The following is a 24,115-nucleotide window of genomic DNA, read 5'->3' on the forward strand; positions in this document are numbered from 1 at the left end:
AAATAAAGTGTCATTGCGTAGATCTCGAAAAGTTTTGTGAAATAAAAAAAGTATCTGATTTAGATACCTGGGTCAAAACTCAAAAGTTATGGCTTTTCAAAGTTTTATGGTTCATATGATTAATTTTTTGTGTCACATGTCAACACCAGACGAGTCACACCTTAATTAGGTGTGAATGTCTTGAGAGTCACGCCTAACTTAGACGTGAATGCCTGAATGGTCACGACTTACGCTTAATTCGGGCGTGAATGAGTGTAATAAATCAGTAAATAATTTCAAAACAACTATATATTCATAATTATTTATTAAAATAATAATAATTTTATTTTTGCAAAAATACTTAATATATCTCATATTTTAGGTAGAATAATGTTTGGAACAAATCAAATGTATAACGTCATATTTACGAGAGGTGATGTAATTAAAATAGAAATATATATATAAAAAAAAACTATTTAAAATTAAGCGTTGAAATCTTCATATATGCCAGATAATAAATAATAATATATAACAAAGTGTTTCCTGAATTATTATTTGCTTTAGGTGCAGGCCTAATCTCGTGGTAGCCGCATCTGATTCATATAGCTTAGTCAATAATGTAGCATTGAAAAACTATTCCAAAAATAATAGTAATAAAAAGAGTAAATATTATTTTTGTTCCTCGCAAATTTCACGATGTCCGCTTTAGTCCCTTGCAAATAAAATGGTCTATCGTGGTCCTTCACAAATTCAAAACAGACCCATATTAGTCTCTAAAAGGACTAAAATGAGTCCATTTTGAATTTTGTAGGAATCACGATGGACCTTTTTATTTGCTAGGAACTAAAATAGGTGTTATGAAATTTGTTTGAGGAAAAAAAAAGATATTTACTCAAATAAAAAAAAAGGGGAAGAAAAAGAAAGAAGCAGGAGAAAAAGAAAACGTGAAGTAGAAAGGGTGCAAAAGGAAAATCAAAAACTGAAAAGGGAATAAACAAAAAGGATTCAAAAAGACACCAACCAAATACCTGAACCTGTCTTCAACACGCGCCTTCTTCATTTGTACGTACAATTTCGTTCTAATCTCATTTTTTTGTATGATCCTGCTTCCATTTTTTAGCTTTCCTGCAACAACATTTTTATATTTCTAGTTTCTCCGATTATTATTTGTTAGATGTTCTGTTGAGATTTTTTTTTCAAATTGATTTATTTATTTATTTTTTATTTTATGATCCTGTCAATTAGTTATTTTTCGAATTTGATGTTGTTGTTGGGATACCTTGATTAAAGTCTTAAGAAAAAAAAATATTGAATTTCTAGGATAATGGGGTCTCGTGCAAGTTTGATATAGCTGCCCTGCACTCTTTGTCAACTTTCAAAGGCCATCTAAGTTTGATTTTGTGAAATTTGCATTTAACTTGAACAATCCTCATGGCTTTATTCACCCCTATTATGTTTGGATGGAGGAGTTTGGAGAGAAAAGAAGGAGAGGTTATTTTTTTCATTTTTAAATTTAAAGAATTATTAATTGTTTATATAATTGAATACGGAGTAATTGGAAGGTTACATGATAATATCTGTTTTTCAGAAATTCTTGAATAAGGAGAATGTTTATTAAAAGTGAAAAATTACCCGTCCCTTCCCTTCCCTTATTTGATTCAAATCCAGCCTTCTTAGGTGGTGTGGCCTTCAATGGATTTAGAAATTAGGGCTCTTAACTACAAAGAAATTGAAGAATTCTATGCTTGACTTCTAATAAATTTTATGTCAAAACTGCTGCAGGTAGGATATATACTGCAATTCTATCAATTTGGTTGAGACTCCTCGTACACAACAAGGACCACCCAGTTTCCCTCTTTGGACTCTATTCATTTCCTGAACCTTTGTTTGAAAGTGAACATTTTACACGTCCAATTTGGTCATTAATGTGGCCCATATACTTGCTATTGAACAAGATTCTAAAGACGGAAGATGAAAGAGAATTAAAAGGAGATAATTTGAGTGTGATAGATCCGTACCTGTTTCAGCAACCATCAAGCAACTTAGATTCCCATCCTCCCTCCTTGCGCCGTTCACTCTTCATTGAAGTAAGTGCATGTGATTTTTGGCTGATATCTTGTTCTTTACATAGTATACTGCAAATGTTTTTACATTTATTATATCTGTAATAAAGTTTATCCCAATCATGCTTATAGGTACCACACATAAACCAAATATATACATGGGATTGTGGCCTTGCTTGTGTCTTGATGGTTTTGAAAACTATGGGTGACAACGACTACAATATTCAAGCACTGGCTGAACTATGCTGCTCAACTAGGTCTTTTCTTCTATAAAAGCTTAGAAATCGTAGTTACTGTGTTATATGAAATGCTTGAAGATCCTAGATGATATACACATGACTATGTCTAATGCAACTAAGAAGGAAATATAGTTCATGCTTTTATTATTGGTTAAGAAAGTAAAGTGTCTATAGTTGGCACACTCACGACCATGTGTGGGACTCACTGTGCGTTCCACACAAAGTTGCAAACGTATTTACTTTAGTATTGTGCCTATGTAAGTATATCTCCAGTCCTCCTCTCCTCCCCCATGACTTTGTTTAATTGAAAATCATTTACAATCTTATAATGTTAATCAGGTGGCAAGGTTTCTTAGTTTTTTCACATTACATTTTGGACCAAACTTTCTTGAGGGGGAGGTTGTTGAGAACTTAAGTGTGGCTTAGATGTGGGTATAGGAGGCCTATTGTGTGATTCATTGCTTAGTCTGTTGGATGTAGATCTCCTAGATGTTTTGGGCTCCCCTCGATATCAGTTGGAAAATACCTATTTTCTCCTAGTGTAAGTGTGTGTTCAAATTTGAAGCTTCCATTTGCCAAGGAACATACTAAATTAGATTCTTTAGAATAAAATTATAAAATACTTGATAAAAAGTTACGTTAATGAATTGATTATTTCATTCTCTATTTGGAGTTCAACAGTTAAGAGCTAAAGTTTGCTTCAGAATTCAAGATCTGTTGTGCCTTTTGTCTTGTATATAAAACCTATCATGAAATGACAGATTCCTTATTGTCAGCGGTAAAAATTCAGAAACCAACTTGAAGTTGGCCATTAGGCATCAACTATTGATGGATTCACACATTATAGGAATTAGGATAGTCTGGTTCTGCATGTAAATGATGTCTTTGCATATGCTGTTCTGGATTCAAGATACAAACCAAAGTGCTTATCAGAATTTCGAAGAAGGGAAAGAAAACTGGAAAATGAAAAGTTTTTTTTTTTAAAAAAAATAAATTATGGTTGAATATAAACATGCTCTAAGTTCTAATTTTGTGAACAATTGTGATTTTATTTTTCCAACAACATTTAATTTACCTATTGGTCTGAATCAAATACTAAAACAGATTAAATTCGTGGACTCAAAAAACAAAGTTGAATATCATAATTTAATATGAAAGTATATGATTAACTTCTGACTTGTCTCGCTGTTGACTGTTGTTTTGCAGCATTTGGACTGTTGATTTGGCGTATTTGTTACAGAGATTTTCTGTTACTTTTTCCTACTTCACAGTGACATTCGGTGCAAACCCAAACTACTGTGTTGAGTCATTTTACAAGGTGATTCGGTGTAATACTGAAATAATCAGAAGCTTTTTTAGTATTTTTGTGTAAACACAATTTGTTCCTCAAAAGATTTTTGAAAAATCAATTTGGCCATCAAATGATTTTTGTTGGCTCTCGCAACATTAAATTCTGAACTATTTTAATGCTGAAAAGCCATATTTGAGGAGTAAATTGATTTAATGATCTTTTGAGGAGCAAATTGATGTTCTGAAAATGTTGAGGACCCAAATGGGGTTCACTTGGTCTCTTAGTTCTTTGCACACTCATGTCTATGTAGATGAAGAAATTGAAGATATAAACTTTTCTTTGAGAGTGGTTGGAATATGGGTTTGAGATATATTGGCATATCCTAGAGGACATTGTCTACATATGCACAATTAAATGGCATTTATTTATGGGATTCACCGGTGTTAACAGAAAAGTGGACATGTTTTGCCTAAAATGTGTTCGTGTTTGGCTGTAGGACTTATTGATAAGCATGATTGAATGGAAAGAATAACAGTTTATAGGTTATGGCATGTATGTTTTGTACTTGTCATTTTGATGTTGGCTTTTTTGGAGATTTTGAGTGAAATTTGCTGTAGCAATCACTATTGCATCAGGTTGATAGGATATTGTTTTAAATGCTGTATAGGAGGAATTGCCAAATGATCTAGTGAGAGTGGATCTGCTATTTCAGAAAGCAATGGATGCTGGAATTGATATACAGGTATACTGCATCTTTTTTTTATCCGATCCCTTCAGTATCAATCTGAAGGAAGTTCTGAGATTGTCAACTATTGGAAAAGAAAAGGAAAATGTTACAATGTCATTTCTTTCAATTAATGTTTTGTTGTTACGTTTCTCTTGGTAGGAAATAATTAAAGGGTGTAAAATCAGTTGCACTTTTACTGAATACATATTAATGGATTAGGAAATAGTTTTTTTATAGAGCTTGCTAGAATGATGCTCTCTGGCAGATTTGTTGGAATTGGAAGAAACTGACAAGTAGAACTTTGTGCTTATTTGTCTTTTCTTCCGTATGGAGACATTATATCTGATTACGACTTTGTTGTTTCTTTATAAGTAGTCAACAAACCTTTCCATCTTTTTACAGTGTACGTCAATTAGTGGAGAACAGATTTCTATTCTCATATTGTCTGGGAAATATATTGCTATTGCATTAGTTGACCACAATAAATTGAGGTACAGGTTTCTTCTAATCCCTTTTCAATAACTGTACCACACTTACATACTCAAATACTATTATCAATTTTACATAGTACCTGAGGTAAACCAAGTTCATTCATTGACAAACTCTTTTTTTAGAAAATTTGCTACCCCTGGTGCAATATAAATTCTCTGTTATTTTGTTTTTTACTTCCACAATAATGTCATTTTCTTTGGTGATGGGCATTTCTATCTGCTTCTGAAAAGGTTATGTTGCAGTCATGTATCGCAAGAAGATGTTTGTGTCCCTGACATCTTCTGCAACAACCCTGGCTACACGGGTGAGCATTGATATTTTAGCCTAGACTTATTTGTATGTGTTTTGTATGTATTATTTCTAAATTGAAGTTGCTATCGTACAACTGTTCTATACATGTAAGTGGTTGATTTGTTTAGTTAACGCCTGTGATATGCATGTTCTAAATGACTTCTTTATATATGCTGAGTTTAGACAAATGCACCAGTAAATTATTGTATTTCAATTTCCGATTAGGGTAATTGACAGCTAACATCTCCGTGACTTTTCATTGACTTTCCTACAAGAAGACTTGTTAAATCTGATTTTAAAATTTTATATTTATAAAGTTAGTCTTATCTGACTGGGATGGGCAAGCACTTATAGACAATTCTCCACTCTAGTACATTGAATTCTTGTTGAAGATTCTATATTTTAATTTAACTTTAAAAATTTAATATCGTTGGAAGTAGCTTTAGTTTATAAACACAATAAGCTATTTTTAAATATCAGGACTCGAGAGGTACATACTGAAATCCGTGTGTTTTAACTACACAGCAGAGGCTCTATTATATAATTGAATGAAAAGGAATTACAAAAAGATATACATGATGTGGGGCTTCATCCCTCATACTAAGCTACTTAATATTACTATATTTACAACACTCTCCTCAAGTTGGAGAATATAGATCATATGCACTAAGCTTGTTACATATGTAATCTATTTGAGGACCTCTCAAAGGCTTACTGAACAAATCAGCCAGTTGATCATTTGAGTTAACAAAATTGGTGACAATATCTCTCGAGAGGACCTTTTCTCTGACAAAATGACGATCTATCGCAATATGCTTAATTCTTTCATGAAATACTGGATTAAAAGAAATATGCAAAACAACTTGATTATCGCATATGAGAGTTGCTGGTTCAATGTCTCTAAATCTAAACTTGTGCCCCTTAAGCAGTTGTTTTAGCCAGATGAGTTCACAAGTGGTTGTGGTCAAAGAACGACACTTTGCTTCAGTACTTGATCTAGCAATTACACTTTGTTTCTTACTATTCCAGGATAGTAAATTATCTCCAACAAATATATAATACCCAGAGATGGATCTCCCAGCAGTGCGGCAACCTACCCAATTAGCATTTAAGTATCCCATAACCCGAGTATGACCATTGTCTCTATAAAAAAGACCTTGTCCTGGAGCTGTCTTAATATACTTAAGAATACAAATCACTGCTCCAGTGATCTTCATAAGGAGAATTCAGGAACTGACTTACCACACTGACAACAAATGAGATGCCTGGTCAAGTGACTGTGAGGTAGTTTAGCTTCCCAACTAATCTTCTATACTTTTTTGGATCTGAGCATGGCTCCCCTTGGTTTGGTAGAAGCTTGACATTTGGATCCATTGGAGTGTCGACTAGCTTAGCATTTAAACAAAGTTATCTCCTCAAGAATGTGCATAGCATATTTCCTTTTGGATATCATTATATTATCTTTGGACTAGGCCACCTCTATCCGTAAGAAATGCCAGAGTCTTACAAGGTCTTTTGTCTAAGAATGATAGCATAGATGTTGTTTTATCTTAATAATGCCATGATGATCATCACCTGTAATGACAATGTCATCAAAATATACCACCAAATAAATGGATCCTGAAATAGAGTGATGATAAAATACTGAGTGATCAGCCTCACTTCGAGTCATGCCAAACTGTTGTACAACAATGCTAAATCTTCAAAACCAAGCCCATGGAGATTGCTTGAGACCATATAGGGGCTTGTGGAGATGGCAAACTAAGCTAGATCCCCCGAGCAACAAACCTTGGAGGTTGCTCCATATAAACTTCTTCCGCAAGATCACCATAGAGGAAAACATTCTTAACATACAATGGATAAAGAACCCAGTGACGAATAGCAGCCATAATTAGAAAGAAGCAAATAAAGGCCATTTTTGCCACTAGGAAGAATGTGTCTCCATAATCTAGGCCAAACAACGACATATACTGAAATCTGTGTGTTTCAACTACGCAGCAGAGGCTCTATTATATAACTAAATAAAAAAGAATTACAAAGAGATATGCATGACATGGGACTTCATTCCTCACACTAAACTACTCTATACTATAATATTTACAACAGTTATTTTGTCTGGGAAAAAAACCTTTCTGTTTTGTGGATGAGTAAAATACAGAAATTGCATCAACACTGTCTAGTTTTATAGGTTGGAGATTTGCAGCAATCTGCAAGGCTTTTTGTAATTATAAGTTACAGCTGTAGTAGTTCATATCCTAATAATCTGAAATATAGAGGCTTATCTACTTTAGTTTAAATCATAGTTATTGTTGAGATATGTAAGTCCCACATTGGTTGTATGTGCAACTAATGTGGAGTTTATAAGGTCTTGGGCACTCCCACCCTTTGAGCTAGCTTTTGGGGTGGTGACCTCAAGGTTCTTTACATGGTATCAAAGCCTCGCCATCCCCCACTTTCTCTTGTGGCGTTTCTTAGCACAGGTAGGCTGGGCCTGTTGCATTGTCCACTCTTCAAGCCCAATGGGCTCTCGTGTGAGGGAGCGTGTTCAGATATGTAAGTCCCACATTGGTTGTATGTGCAACTAATGTGAAGTTTATAAGGTCTTGGGCACTCCCACCCTTTGAGCTAGCTTTTGGGGTGGTGACCTCAAGGTTCTTTACAGTTATTAAACAAATACTGGACTCCCCTATTGGATCAGATGTGCACTTGAACCCTTTAAACCGGTAAACTTGTTGGTTTATGTGAAATGCGCTTGACTTAAAGGGCTGATGCAACCTGGCTTTTTGCTTCATTACAAGTTTTTTTAACTTTTTGTTATGTGGGGCCAATGTACCGGCTGAACGTTCAACATACGCTTGTCTGCCCCGTTCAATATCAACATCTTAAATAAATTGTCTTGTGCTTTTACTTTGTGTGACCGTAGCATGTAACGTTAAGATCCATCATCCACGTCTACCATGGAGTATGATGGAAACATTGGCTATATATTGGGAGAAAATAACTTCTTTCAAGAAGTAATGAGATGTAGGGCTTGTGTTCAAACGACATAGCTTTAATTGCCTAAAATTTGGCAACATTTGGAACCAAAGTTAGGAAATATATATTTGAAAAACTTAAGCTTTTATAACTTGAGCAGGAAAAGATGTATCTAAGTTGCTTTGCTGTTATTATTTTCATACACATCTCATTAGGGAACGTTTGGCAGAGGAGAAATTTTGTTGTTGATTCCTAGGAATATGGTTCATCTACCATCGACCCCAATTAGTTTGGGATTAAGGTATTTTTCATGTTGATGTTGATTCCCAGGAATATGGTGGAAAAGTGAATTTCCCAGGATGTTACCATAAAGCTGTTTGGTAGGCCAAAATATTACCAAGAATGTTGGCTCAAGTTTTCTGATTCTATGTTTGGTTAATTATCAAATATTGCTGGGAATGTGAGATAATTTTACAAAAGTAACCTTACCCATCATTTCATTCAAAACTTATCGAATTTAAAATTAAAATTGCAGATGTAGTTGTTGAAGGGGATGGGGCCTTTGCTCCTTGTGGGGATTGTGAACCAAATGGTGCTAATGGAGACTGTGAGCTATCAACGCCAGGGAAAAGATGAGAATGGAAATGTTGTAGGGTTCAGTGGTGACGGTTTTCACGAGCTCGACGTCAGTAGGGGCACTACTTACGGCGGAGCCGAAGGCGATATTGCCATCGCCGACTTGTGCAACCTTAATGAAGCCTTGCTGGTTGGTGGCGAGCTTGGTAAAGGGTGGTCAAGGGTTGGTTGCTACCCTGAGCTTCCATCAGCTTCTTCTCATCAAAATAGTCGAGGACGACATGAGTTGACGATGACGTGAGGGTATTTTTGTCTGAAAAAATTGAGAATATTTTCCCACCGTGTGGGATTTTCAGAATACCACCTATGGGGTGGTATTATTGATTGGGATTTTGTTGAACATTTTAAAATCCTGGGAATGTAATTTTCTCAGGAAAATTTTCACTCTTCCTTGTACCAAACGTGGGTAAATAAGATTTTCAATATCCATTTCCCGGGAATCCAAAATTTACCCACGTATCAAATGCCCCCTTAGTTCAATAATAATCTATATAATATATTATTCATATATGACGTGTTGCTTGTAAATAAATGAAGTGTGCTTTTAAGCAGGACTGGACAGCTAATGTATATTTTTTATACAACATTTAGTGTAGCTATGTTTAGTGCTTCTGCTAAAAAAGGACAAAGGACTAATAGATGTTGATCTCCTTAAATTCTAATTCCTAAACTCCAAGATTGTGCTTGCTTACAATCATGAATAAGAGCTGATATTTTTCTATGATGTGAGAAACTAGTCAGTATCCTCATGATGGATTCGTATTCTATTAGTATTCATTCTAACATTCTGAAATTAATGGATTTATTATGTCAACTAAGTAGAAAAATTCTATTGACAGGTCACTATGTGTTGATATGTGGTTATGATGCTGGAGCAGATATGTTTGAGATAAGGGATCCTGCTAGCTCTAAGTATCCTCTTTTCCCTCTTTCTACTAGCTGGATAATAACTTGTATTATCTTAAAATTTTCTGCATGGTATTATTTTATCCTTCTTAAAATCTTTTACCATTGTGTTTGGATCATAAATATTAACACTTGGATCCCCAACTCCTTTAATCATTAAATAAGTCATCTTTTTTTTTTTAAGAAAAAAAATATTCTTAGAGCATATAATGCTTATATAAAATTAGGTAAAACTGTAAAAGCAATATATGTTAATTGTAACCAATCCACTGAGAATTCCATGTTGGCATTTGGGGATTAATGTAATACATGTTCAAAGTGTCATTGAACATATTTGCTTCTAGTTTTTTGTCTTTCGAAAAAAAAGGAAAGAATCTCATTTTATCTTTAAGTAAAATCACATGGCATATTCTACTGCACATGTATATAGTCAGGTATGTGTCTCCTTAGGATCTTCCTAATAACAGAGATATCATATACTTTACTTTTATGACAATGCTGTACATAAGGGTTGCAGTCTTTTAGGTATATTATGAATCTAACAAGAATTCATAATATGAAATCTAAAACTTTAGAGAACCTCTGGGATTGGAAAAACTTTCCATAGTAGAATCTTCCAATGAAATCGACAACAATACATATGTTTAAGTGGAGCTGTTGCTACTCAATAACTTATTTTTCATGGCAATCTAGAAATTTTAGATGTCATGTTAAACTGCCTGAGACTTTGAATACATTTTATTTTCTGCATGATCACTTATTCATTGTTTCTCATATAGGCTGCATCTGCTCTGTTGAGAATTCATATTTATGTGGTTTCTGTCTTTCTGAAAGAAAGTTCTTTCCAGTTCCATTTTTTATGAAATTGCTCCAGGCAGTGGATGTTTAATGATACTGATAATGGTTCCATGCTTGTTATATTATTGGTATTGTTTGTTATGCCTTTGGTTTTACTGGATAAATGATAAATCATTTGCTTTGTAGTTTTAGCATGCTAACTTTTCAGAAGGGTCAGAGTCCTGCTGTCGGTTATGATTGAAATTTTAGCTTATGAAGTTTAAATTATAAATTTAACATATGTTGCTTCTTTAACCAGATATTTGATGAAATAACCTGCCAGATCAGTCTAGTAGCATAGGCATACACACTGTCCTTCCATTGCATAAATTTAGATGTATACATGCCTTGGATGACAAAAACCATCCATGTATTCTTAAGATTTTGTGTGTTCTTGCCTCGTGGTTCTAACTACTACTATCTTACTGGATACGTTGATAATATCTTGATTTCCTTGCAACCGTGGCAGAATTTGCTGACATAGCGAGACAACAAAACAAATGACATTGGTCAATTTTATTTTATTTTTTAATTTCCATAAACAATTTGGTTGAATAATGAATATGACAAACATCTGCATATTATTTGAGTGGATGAACTACTGCCTAATTCTTTTTGTGATTTTAATCCTAAAATAAGAGTTGATTGATCATCTTTATTAATTAACAAATTCAAAACTCCGTGAATCTTATGCAGGAAACATAAGAGGATCTCTTCGAAATCCTTAGAAGAAGCTCGTAAAGCCTTTGGTACTGATGAGGATCTTCTCTTGGTGAGTTAATGCATCTTACTTAAGTCATCTTTAACCAAGCTATTGTTCCTTGTATTCTGACCACAACTTATCTAGTATTTGCTGCTAAACTTAGCCCCAAAATAAAGTTTTAGCCCAGGATACTGTTAAATTTTTATTTTTATTTTCAATTAACCAATAATTTAAAATAAGTTCAATTGTATCTTTTATTTACTTTTCGTTAACTTAATGAGGAAATGGGGAATGCCAAAATGGACTTAGGTGGATATGGAACCTGAGATGTGTTCACCTGCCAGATCAGTGATCTGACAACTAGCGCAAAAGCTTGTAGTTTTCCTTGGATCAATCTAAGTGCTAGGCCCACATTAGTTAAGGCTAAAATACAAGAAACCCCCTTCAACTAGCGCAAAAGCTTGTAGTTTTACACTACGCTGCACGATTTGATAAGTTTTAGGAGTCAGGTTGTAGAATTTTGTACTGCCGGTGGGTTTTCTGAATCTGACCTATAGATGGAGGGCGTTCCTTGCCTTTTAACTTTCAATTAAATCTGCGTTGTTACGTGTCATTTAAAATTCTAATTAACTATGGGACGGAGGGTGTTGGGAGAAAGCAAAGGAAATGGATTTCATACAAAGAAAACATGGTGGTGGAATGGAGAGGTGCAAGAGGCAATTAAACATAAGAAGGAGTGCTTTAGATCTTTGCATAAAAGTCCCAGTGAAGAGAACCTGCAAAAGTTTAGATTGGCGAGAAAAAATGCAAAGAAAGCAGTGCGAGAAGCGAGAGGCAAGGTTTTCGACGAGTTGTATAAAAATCTTGGGAGCAAGGATGGTGAAAGAGGTATTTATAAACTTGTAAGGATAAGGGATAAGAAAAGTAAAGACCTCACTCAAGTTAGATGCATCAAGGATGAAAATCAAAAACTTCTGGTGAGAGATGAAGATGTAAATGAAAGATGGTTTAAATACTTCAACAAGCTGTTTAATGGGGATGGAGATACAAGCGAGGTGGACTTAGAGGACGCGTATGATGATATGAATAGAAGATTTGTACGCAGAATTAATACACATGAAGTTAAGGAGGCTTTAAAGAGGATGAAGACTAATAAAGCCTTGGGGCCTGATGGTGTCCCTATTGAAGTGTGGAGAGGCCTGGGGGATGTGGCAATAAAATGGTTGACCAATCTTTTTAATAAGATTCTCTAGACGAATAAGATGCCTGATGTATGGAGGGAAAGTATGATTGTGCCTATCTACAAAAACAAGGGAGATATACAGAATTGTTCAAACTATAGAGGCATTAAGCTAATGAGTCATACTATGAAGTTGTGGGAGAGGGTTATTGAACATCGCTTGAGGAGAGATACCAAGGTTTCTGTAAATCAATTTGGATTTATGCCAGGAAGATGTACCATGGAAGCCATTTTCTTGATGCGACAACTAATGGAAAGATACCGAGAAAAGAAGAAGGACTTGCATATGGTGTTCATAGACCTTGAGAAAGCATACGATAGGGTTCCAAGGAAAGTTTTATGGTGGGTCCTGGAGAAGAAAAAGGTTCCATTAAAGTATGTAAAGGCAATCAAGGATATGTATGATGGGGCTACTACATGTGTAAAAGCTTGTAACGGATCATCAAGTTATTTTCCTATCACGGTAGGTGTACACCAAGGGTCGGCTCTAAGTCCTTACCTCTTTGCCTTAGTTATGGATGAACTAACAAAAGATATTCAAGAGGAAGTGCCATGGTGTATGCTTTTTGCAGACGATATTGTGCTTATTGATGAGAGCAAGGAGGGTGTTAATAGAAAACTTGAATTGTGGAGAAGCACATTGGAATCCAGAGGATTCACATTAAGTCGAAGCAAGACTGAGTATCTGAAGTGTGAGTTTTCTCTGGTACAAGATGAGGACCAAGAACCTGTGCATCTAAATGGTCAAGAGGTACCCAAAAAAAATGCTTTTAAATACTTGGGCTCCATTTTACAAAACGGTGGAGAGATTGATGAGGATGTAAATCACAGAATCAGAGCAGGGTGGATGAAATGGCGTAGTGCATCTGCATTTTTGTGTGATCGCAAAATTCCCCTGAAGTTAAAAGGAAAATTCTATAAAACAGCAGTACGACCGGCAATGCTATATGGAGCGGAATGCTGGCCAGCACATAGGCAACATGAGCATAAGATAGGAGTAGCAGAGATGAGGATGTTAAGGTGGATGTGTGGTTACACAAGGATGGATAAGATAAGAAATGAAGATATTCGACGAAAGGTCGGAGTAGTACCGGTAGCCGAGAAGATGAGAGAACATAGATTGAGGTGGTTTGGGCACGTGATGAGAAGACCCATGGATGCTCCTGTAAGAACAGAAGTTTGTTACCAAAAGCTAAACACAAAAAGAGGCAGAGGTAGGCCGAAGCTTACTTGGGGGAAAGTAGTAAAACAAGATTTAATGGAGTGGGATATAGATTGGCGGACAGTATGTCTTAGAAAGGAATGGAGAAAAGCTATAAGTATGGTGGAGGGTTAGACCCGTTGTTATTCCTATGTTCCAGATGGTCCCTTTTTAGTCCTTTTCCCCTTCATTTCCCCCACTTCTTCTTGTCCCTTTCTTTTTTACTTTTATTTATTTATATATACATATATTTTTATTTTATTTTATTTTATTTTATTATTTTATCTGTGTATTTTTATTTTTATTTATTTTTTATTTTTATTTTTATTTTTATTTTTTATTTTTTATTTTTTACTTTTTTTTCAACCGTTTTGCATCTTTCATGTGTGTTCATCTACCACCGACCCCAATTAATTTGGGATAAAGGTGTTGTTGATGTTGATGTTGATGTATGGTAATTTTTTCTTGTGGTCCAAATCTTCAGCAACGGACAGGCGTACAGGGAATAGATGCACTCAGGGTTTTTGATAGATTTATAGATTCCTGTGTCATTGTTGAAAAGCTTTTAACTTTTAAAATTTCGATGTACATAATATTGGGTTTCTATTAGCAATTGGATAGATGCTGATAAACATATATTCATTCTGTATGTACCTTCATAGATGGTTTATTTGTCGCTGGCATTAACAACTGAGCTATGTTTCCCTGTAACTCAAGTCGTTGTGTGATTTGTTTTCTCCAAGCGGAAGTTATTTGTCAAATTAAACTGATTTCTTTTCTGTTGTAAAATGCTTAATAGACTCCTTTAGGTGGTTATATGTTTTTAGGTAAGACGGTTGATGGGATGTTAGTAAAATGCAAGTATCATCATCTTTTTAGGGGGTCAGGATCATTTTACACCAGTGTAAGTTACACTCTCAATCTTGTCCATTGATCCCACTTATATCTAAAGGCTTTAATTTTTTAGTAATGTGAGCCATTGGATACAAGTAGATCAATAATCAAGATTGAGTGTAAAACTTCTAATTCTTACACCGGTGTAAGAATATCTTGCCCCCTTTTTAGGACTTCGAATGGAAGTATTCACCATCGTTTATTCCATATATATTGATATAGTTTGTTTGTATCATAATGTAATCCTATGTTCCTACTTCTTACTTAGATGATAACTTGATATTATTATGCGAAATGATTTTTTTTCCTCGCTTGGCCAAAGCAGATATCTTTGGAGAAGAGCAAGAACCATCATCAACCTTCGCTGCAACTTTCCATCGATGTCAATACTGACTCTTGAATCTCTTTCCCTCTTTTGCAATGATTTAACAATTATGTTGCTGCATTTTTTTGAAAAAATAATAATTTTTTTTTGCATATATTTCATTTTCATTGTGTATTTTAGTTGCTACACATAGTTTATGTATTTATATCCCAGGAAAAACCTCTTAAAATGGTTTCTTCTAGGCTATATGCATTGTGTAGATTCATTACTCAAAACTGTATAGTAACTATCAATTCAATCTAATCTTGTGTAAACCATGTATTCTTTCTCAGAAAGATTTGAGACAGACAACAGTGTTATCATCGTAAATAAGATTCGGAGCTCAATTGCATATAAAATTGAAGCAGTTATTTAAATTTCGATTACATATCTTGTTTTCGATTTTGTAATTTATTTTCTGCTTCTGTTAAGTCTCCTATCATGTGACATGGTGGTTCATCATTAATCATTGTTATTCATTTCTTCCTGACGGCAGATTTTTCAGCTCATATTTTCTTGTAATTCTGAGCTAATTCAATTTGGTCACTGACTACAGATGAATACTATCTAGGCAGGTATGCGTGATTATAGTTATATATCATTCCCCTTACAGAGAAGACAAGATTGCTTCAGGTATTCTCTATTCAATAAATGCATGTGATGTGACCATTTATTCAGTGAACTTGGCAATCATTCATGACCTGCTTGATGAACCATTAACATTAAATGCATCCTCTCTCATTTTGCCCGTGATAGTTGCACCCTAATTTTTGTAAGAAGCGTGTTGGCTCTAAATACAAGAGTGCATGTATTGTGTTGTATTTTACACTTGTGAACATTCCCACATGCAAGAGAGAAGTGGAATGCGACCCTGGTTTTGGGGCTTTTCACACAATATGGCACAGCTTTTAATATTATTATTTCTTAAAATCTGGATCTAGCTCTATGCTCATTTAAAAACTTGATTAAAAATTAATTTTATGAGCAAGCATGGTTTATATTCAATAATTATATTCTTGGTTTTTATGTCATTGCTGTGTTTTTCCCAAACAATTGTTGTCGTTTCTGTGTATTTTTTTGTGAATTACGGTGGTGGAGGCATGGTGTGATAGAAGAAAGAATTGAGTTGCTCAAAACGGTGATTAGATTCTGTCGTGGAAGTGGAACACACTTTTCCAAGAACCTTCTAAAAGAGAGTTCCCCGACACACCGACTCTTTCCCGCAGAACAACGAGACATGTTCGTCCCATAACTAGTTTGTATTAAATATTAGGGTTTTGATTATTAGTATTGAGTAGTCATTATAGTAGTTAAATAGATAAAAATAAAAAATTTAATACACTAAAAGAAAATTTTATATTTTAATTCCTTTAAAATAAGCTAAACTCTAAGCTATATTGTATTATAATGCCATTTTATACCTGTGATTATAAAAGAAATAACTGAATAAAAAACAAGAAATAACTTATTTGATTTTTGCTTATAATAATTGTAACATTTACTGGTTAAACCAGACACCACCTGTGTCGCCACTCTCGCATGTTATGCGGAAGTCACTTTCCTGTTGTACATATATATATATATATATATATATATATATATATATATATATATTATTCATTTTATTTTATTTTATTTTATTTAAATATTATCTAAATATATTTTTAAAATGCACAATATAGAACTTTTCATACTAAAGAAATCATTTTTTACCCTCGGTTTAAAAGCTAATATACTTGTGTTTGGGAGGAAAAACAACAAAGCAAATGCACTTAATTTTCTAAGCTCGTGGTCGAGAGAAGGTGATTCAACGTCTTTACGAAGGCACAACATTTAACGTTTACATAGCAATACTATTTGTTATAGTCCCAATACTCATAGGTAAAATGAATGTTTACATGGAAAAATTATTAGAAAATACTAAGTCATTGATAATGACAGATCAAACTAATATATATATATATATATATATATATATATATATATATATATATATATATATATATTAGAACAATAGAGTTTTGAAACATATTACCAAATTAATACAGTAAATCCTGCATGGGGAGGGTGCGGACCAAACCCACATGAGAGGATATAAATATATTAGAACAAATAGAGTTTTGAAACATATTACCAAAATAATGCAGTAAATCCTGCATGAGGAGGGGTACGCGATTTGTTAGATGGATCATATGTCAAATGTCGACAAGTTTAAGCATTATGCTTTGAACAATTTAACTGCAACTATTTGTTATTGTTTAAATGTTGTTAATATTTGTTGAAAATATAATCCCTAGACTAGTAGACTTGCTTAGTCTTGCTAGCATTTAACACATGGTTCAATCCAACAAGTGTCTCCTATACGAGTATGCAAGACTAATTGCATTATTTTCATAATATATTTTAAAATTATACTATTTCGTTAGTTTTTAAAATATAGATATTAGATGGTTTGATCTGCCCATTGATAATTGATATGTTGGTACTATTCCTAATGATAAAAGCATGTTTCTAGCATACAAACTTTTCCTCTAAAAAGAAGTGAACGGTTGCAGTAAGATATTTGATATAAAATATTTTTTATCGATTCAACTATTATTGAATTAAATGTTTATGGTAAATTTTGTAAAAATCTCAATGTGCATTAATAAAGTATTGGATAATACCACACCAAAAAAAAAAAAAAAAAGTATTGGATAATTTAATATTAATGTAATATTCTATATTCTAACAATGAATTTCGAGATAAAATTTTCCCTTAAATTTTTTTTCTAAGTGTGTAAAAGTGATTTTAATAAAAGAATCCCTTGAAAAGAAATTTGTTTTTTTAATGCATATGATAACTTGATAAGTAACTGAATTATAAATGATGGCAATACCTAATAAATAACAAAAAAAAAAAAAAAAAAAAAAAACTGAAGAGGTTGATGGAAGTGGAGGCATGTGCAGGCTTAGGTGCTGCCCATGACAGTAGCACGCAGGACTACATTTTCATAAAGAATAATAATAGTAGTAGTGAGAGCACAGTAGCCCATGTTACAAAAAGTTTGAGAAGAATACACCTCTACATCATCCTAACACAAATTATTGTCCTCTTGCCAAAAATGGTTACACATTTGTTTAATCAGAAAAAATAGAATAAGTCGTGTTCTACTTCTTTACATAGTGGTGGTCCAAATACAATGAAAAATAAATAAATAACAATAATAATATAGAAGATCCAAATATTTGATATTCTTAAGTCATATGTTTGGTTATTTGTTTCCTGTAACTTTGTACTTTTTTTCCTCACTCGAGTCACTCCTCCATGTTTATGCCTTAAACTCAAATATGAGTTGGTGGATGGTTAAGAAGCTGAATGTGTATGTGTATTATGTGTGTGTCCACTAATAAAGCCAAATTCAATGCTTCCATTATTCGACGGATCTATGATACTGCTCTGCATGCTATGCCTGTGTCCTAATTGTACCATAACATAACCATATTTGAATGAAAACGACGGTGAAAAGAGTATCTCCCTCCGGTGTTTTTCATTTCCTTTTGATTACAATAATATAAAAATGTGTCATGTGTTTGACCAACATAAGTTGAACCTTGTTATGTTATGAGGTATGGACCAAGTATTGGACGATCAACATCATCCAAATATGTATGAATGTGTGTGATCATCATACAGTATATTCCATATAGCCTTTCATGTGTAAACATGTTCACTTGTCAGTTCGTGGAAAATAAAAATTGGGAACATAGGACTTCATAGAAATCAAATCCATAATTTTTGTAAGGAAACTAAATGAAACCGATTATATTTAGATACAACTAAAAAGAACCAATATTTGTATGTAATTTTAACAGGTAAAGTATTTCTCCGGTTAAAGGAGATAAGTTATCTCATGTGAGAGCAAAGGATAAATCCCTTTTTTCATATTTTGAAATCGTAGTGTTCCATTTATAAGGAACAACTTTATCACAATTTCAAAGTTTATTTTCATTTAATTTGTTTAAATAATATTTTTAAGAAATTAATGAAAAAAAAAATTATGGAATAGTGATGTTTTAATTGAGAGATATAGTGCTAGCTAGACAAACAATGTAAATTTCTTCAAAATTATTACTATAAAAATAATTATTATAATTACGATTAAGAGATAAACATCGGCAAAGCTTTTTATAATTATTATTATTTTATTTTTAAATAAAACTTTATCTACTATAGTTAATATTTATTTTTAAAATTTTTAATAAATATTTATTTAAATTTAATATAAGTTAATTAAAAAATTATTAAAATTAATATGTTTAAACTCAAATTATATAAAAAGGTACAGAAATATACGAATCAACATGACAGTGTCCAAATACTTTACGCGTCATTCAGTAACGTCTGTGATGATATTGTTTTATGTGATGACCTGTCCACAAGCTAATTAACTTAAACATTAATGATTATGATAAACCGAATTATCAAAGATAAATTTAATAAATAATATTTCAAAGAAAAAAATATTTACGAATTTTATATTATTTTAAGTGACAGAATCATGATGTATATTTATTGATTTTTTATATTTTAACTAAATCATAAAATTCTCTTTACTCTCTTTTCTCCGGGAGGAGAAAGAATATGGAAAAAAAACTAGTAAATATATATCCACACAATCTACAAAATATATATATATATATGAAAAAATATTTATCATTTTAAAGGATATAAGTTTATAGATCCTAACCGTTGATTTCCATCCATCAACGGTTATAATTTATTAGGCCAAATTTATTATTAATTAATTAATAATTTTAATCCAATAATTTATAACCGTTGATGGACGGAAATCAACGGTTAGAATCTAAAAGGATATAAACTTATATTCTTTAAAAGGATAGATGTTATTCCTATATATATATATATATATATATATATATATATATATAGGCTTTTTGACCCTTTTGTCCCTAATTAAATAATTAATAACCAATTTGCTCCTTCCCCAGAACTATCCATCATCCGGCCCCCATTTAGTCGATTAAGTTGCACTTTTAATCGACTAAATGGGCTAAACTCAGAAATCATGAAACGTGAATTTTAGTCGACTAAAAACTCACCTTAATAGACTACATTGTTTGCACTTTTAGTCGACTAAGCACATTATTTAGTCGACTAAAGATCGCGAAAAACCCTATATCCAGACCTCTCTTGGTCTCATTTTCATTATATTCGAATGTAAAACTTCTCCCTTGGTCTCTTTCTCTTATTTGTCAGCTGTGAACCTTCCAATCACCCTTCCATTTCATCACACCACCTCTAAGGCATAGTAATTGTGAAATCATTGTCATTTTCCTTTATTTCTCAAATTTTTCCCCCAAATCCGAACCCAAAACCCTAAAATCCGATTCGACCCCCAAAATTCGTGTGAAAGATGAGCTCAAGTCCAAACATGTATGTTACCATGATTTGCTATGATGGAAAGCATTATGAAGGCCCCAACGGTGTTCAATTTGAAGGAAAAATGAAAATGTTGAAAATCAAACGGGGCATTACGTACAATGAGCTGAAGAGGAGGATTCACCAAAAATTGGGGCTACACGGCAGCCATGGCGTTCAACGGATGATCGCCAGGGTAGAGTCTACAGTTGGTAAGGATGCTATATTCTACATTGGTAATGATATATGTGACGATGAAGATGTGGACTGTGTCATAGATGCAATTGTGGACCGAAAATTTCAAAACTTTATTGAGATATATGTTGAAATAGACTGTGGTCAATCTTCATCTGCACCTGTGCATGGAAGAAGTCAAAGTCAAGAAGACAGAGTGGTCGGTTTATCTGTACCTGCACCTGTCTTAAGTCAGATACCACTGAGGGAAATAGACGAGGATGAGGATGAGCATGACGAGGATATGGACAGTGAAGACGATGGTGAACCCGAGAGTGTTATTCCGCTAGGTGACACCTCAGATACGGACGTAGAGGGGAATTTTGACGCTAATACTAGTTCAGGAAACTTGAGTTCCCAGGTTATGCCACCGCTCCGTGTTGACCCTGTTAGCAGTGGTAAGATTGTAAATTAAAGTTTTAATTTTGCATATATATATATTTGTGCTTTCTTTCGTACTGACGGATAAGTTTAAATTTGGACGTAGGTTCTGAGATTGAGCCATTTTGGAAAGACAGCTCACACTATTCGTTCATTAATTGGGCTCACCCTAATGATGAGATGGAGATATTGTATGGCGACAATGACATCCACGGTGGCTGGCATTTAGGGGATCCATTATATTTGTACCAGGAGTTTCGAACTAAATCTGAAATGCAACATGCAGTCAAATTATATTGTATGAAGTCTCATCGTACTGCTGTGGTGGCAAAAAGTGATGACCATAGATTTGTGATGAAGTGTCGACACCATAATGATGGTTGTCCCTGGTATGTGCGGGCTATGTTGCCCAAGAATGGAAATAGTTGGGTTGTTAGTAAGTGGGGTAAAAAACACACTTGTCTAAACCAAGGCCTTACTCGGGACCATAGACAGCTGGATTCTGATGTAATCTGTGCAGCCATTATAAGTATGTATTACAGAATTTTTGTTTATGGTTTAATTTTTCGGTATATTTATTGATTGTGTTGACTTCGAAAATTGTATAGATATGTTAAAAGAAGATCCATCCACGAAACCAGATCTTATTCAGGAGAGGGTACAAAGTTTGTATGGATACAACATATCTTATAGGAAGGCTTGGAAGGCTAAAATGAAGGTCATTGTGAAGTTGTTTGGGGACTGGGAAAAATCATATGTCATCTTACCTGGTTGGCTGACCTACATGACACAGATAAATCCTGGTTCTGTGTTCAAGATTGATACGGATCAGTGTTGTGACGAACGACGTGTCTACACCGATAAGGCTGTCTTTCGCAGGGTATTTTGGACTTTTCACCAGTGCATTGAGGCTTTCAAATATTGTAAACCCATAATCCAAATTGATGGCACGCACCTGTACGGGAAATACAAAGGTACCCTCTTGATTGCTACGTCACAGGATGGTGATGGATTCATTCTGCCTATTGCGTTTGCCATTGTTCCACCGGGTGAGAGATTGGATGATTGGTTGTGGTTTCTTAGCCAGATGTGTTTCCATGTCACACGTAGGCATGGTATATGTCTAATGTCCTATGAGGATTAATCCTAGCTGAACCAATGTTGTGCATGTATTTAAGGTCTTTTGTAAGAGTTCATGTAATTCTGTTATGAATTTTGATGTTACTTTGTGTTACTGTATAACTCATTATGTAATTTGACATTTCATTTCTAAGTCCATTATCTAACATTGGTCCATATTGATAGATTGAAACTCATAACTAATACTAATATTACCAAAATATGAAATCACCAAGTTTCGGGGAGGGTAAACAAACGGTTTGGGGTAATACGTACCCAATCGCATACGAATCATGTACAATACTATTTTGTACCTGAAAGTGTGTTCCCCAAGTCATTATATGCGTGTACATTGATATTCGATCGGTTCCGTGCCAAAAAAATGCGTGCAAAACAGAATGGGGTGTCAAAACCAGTTATTTAGTCGAGCAACCTGTACTGGTTTAGTCGATTACACAGTTTAGTCGACTAAACCAGTATAGGTTGCTCGACTAAATAACTGATTTTGACACCCCATTCTGTTTTGCACGCATTTTTTTGGCACGGAACCGATCGAATATCAATGTACACGCATATAATGACTCGGGGAACACACTTTCAGGTACAAAATAGTATTGTACAGGTTATAAACCACGAATGTACATGTATTGCATAAATCTTGGGTTATGGTATCCGAAACTTGTGTTCTTCATTTAACTCTGTTATGAGCACCTGTTCTGAATTTCATTGGACATTTTAGACCCGTTGGACTGTGATTAGACACAAATTGAAAACAAGAAGGTAAAAGATATTTGTTCCTTCATTTGGTAAACAAGAAAACAACAATAATTACGTAAACAGTTCACAACATGATGGGAACATCAAATAGTTCATTTCATAACCATAATATTACATAAACTACAAATGTCAAATAGGAAGACCGAAGTCAATTACATAACAATATACACTACAAACGTAAAATAGAAACATAAACCCTAAATCTAATCCTCATCCTCCTCGGACGCCGTCTCCTCGTCATCCTCATCTGACACATCAGCCCCCTGCCCTGCAACATCCTCAATCTGCTGTCCTCGTCCAAGCTCTAGACGAGCAAGCCTATCTTCAACACCCTTGAACCGTCCCTGTATATGTCTAAATCTTTCATTTCCCTTCTGCACGTGACTCTTCCTCCATTTTTTGTGTTTCAGCGCCATTTTTCCTATTTTCTTCAGCGTGGCGTTTATGCCCTTCATGACATCACGTAATGAAAACCCACCCTCAGGCTCAGCTATCTCTTGCTGGTCACCCTCATCATCATCGTCATCATCATCCTCCACCTCGGGCTCAACCATGTCTACAACTGGAGCAACATCAGGAACCTCAACATCAGCCGCACCTGTGAACTGCCACACTCCTGTTTGGGGGTTCTTTGTCATCTTGCACTGCTCCAGTAGACGTTTTCCAAACTTATGATTATACCATGTGGTCTTCTTCAAGGTCACATTACCCATGGGAACATCAAAATGCTCCAATATCCTCTGAACAAGACAAGCAAATGGAAGTGCACCCTTGTGTTTGGCCTTATACATCATCCAACAGATGTAGTGCCTCCAGTTCACCGAAGTACCATGTCAGATAGCCCACATGATGGGAATGTCATGCTCCAACACCCTGGAATGATTGAACGCTCGCGGAAACAGAATGTGGGTGATGACATAGTGTAGTATGCGGGACTCCACCGTATAGGCAATGTGTTGCCCACGGACTCTTCTCTGCTCCTCCACGGCATCACCGCGTGTATATCCTGGAAGTATGGTCCCGCTGTCTGCGTCATATTCCACAGTCTGCGCAGAATCAAAGTCATACCCCAGTAACTCCAACCATACCGGAGCCGTCATGATGATCTCCACCTCGCAGACCCTAGACCTTAGCTCACCCTAATGGTAGCTGAGGTTATGGTAGAAGGCCCGTACTTGCAGCTCAGAATATGAACACGACAGTTCAGTCAAGGTCCTAAGATGTGATTCCTCCAACCACCTCACAATGTTAAAACCTTCTTGTTCAAAAAAGGTTGTATCAAGTGATTTGGCCCCACAAATCGGTCGGTTAACAAAGTCACGGACAAAAGATTCATGAACCAT

The 24,115-nt window shown here is 34.5% G+C and overlaps 1 protein-coding gene across 3 annotated transcripts; it reads left to right on the forward strand.

Annotated features, from left to right (window-relative positions):
* Positions 1-982: 982 nt before the first annotated feature.
* LOC133294872 (guanylyl cyclase 1) lies at positions 983-15,461 on the forward strand. Of its 3 annotated transcripts, none has more exons than XM_061493631.1 (10): positions 983-1,041; positions 1,762-2,066; positions 2,175-2,299; positions 3,488-3,599; positions 4,240-4,314; positions 4,702-4,790; positions 5,022-5,095; positions 9,534-9,606; positions 11,134-11,209; positions 14,801-15,461. In XM_061493631.1, the coding sequence occupies exons 2-10, from the start codon at positions 1,905-1,907 to the stop codon at positions 14,873-14,875; spliced, it is 861 nt and encodes a 286-aa protein (XP_061349615.1). In that variant the 5' UTR covers positions 983-1,041; positions 1,762-1,904; the 3' UTR covers positions 14,876-15,461. The 3 variants fall into 3 exon arrangements, with proteins under 3 accessions (XP_061349615.1, XP_061349613.1, XP_061349614.1); XM_061493629.1 differs by lacking the exon at positions 983-1,041 and adding an exon at positions 1,258-1,470; XM_061493630.1 differs by lacking the exon at positions 983-1,041 and adding an exon at positions 1,258-1,470 and having other exon boundaries at positions 5,034-5,095.
* The last annotated feature ends 8,654 nt before the right edge of the window (positions 15,462-24,115 follow it).

Source organism: Gastrolobium bilobum, unplaced genomic scaffold, assembly GCF_033153095.1.
Source record: "Gastrolobium bilobum isolate Gb01-03AN ecotype WA unplaced genomic scaffold, APGP_CSIRO_Gbil_v1 utg19071, whole genome shotgun sequence".
In the NCBI taxonomy this organism is placed as follows: domain Eukaryota; kingdom Viridiplantae; phylum Streptophyta; class Magnoliopsida; order Fabales; family Fabaceae; genus Gastrolobium; species Gastrolobium bilobum.

Bases quoted from the DNA above. Each gene is read 5' to 3' on its own strand.
- LOC133294872 (XM_061493629.1), top strand. From the start codon at position 1,440: ATGGAGGAGTTTGGAGAGAAAAGAAGGAGAG. The intron at 2,067-2,174 runs GTAAGTGCATGT...TCATGCTTATAG, and splicing joins GCCGTTCACTCTTCATTGAA to GTACCACACATAAACCAAAT. The intron at 5,096-9,533 runs GTGAGCATTGAT...TTCTATTGACAG, and splicing joins CAACAACCCTGGCTACACGG to GTCACTATGTGTTGATATGT.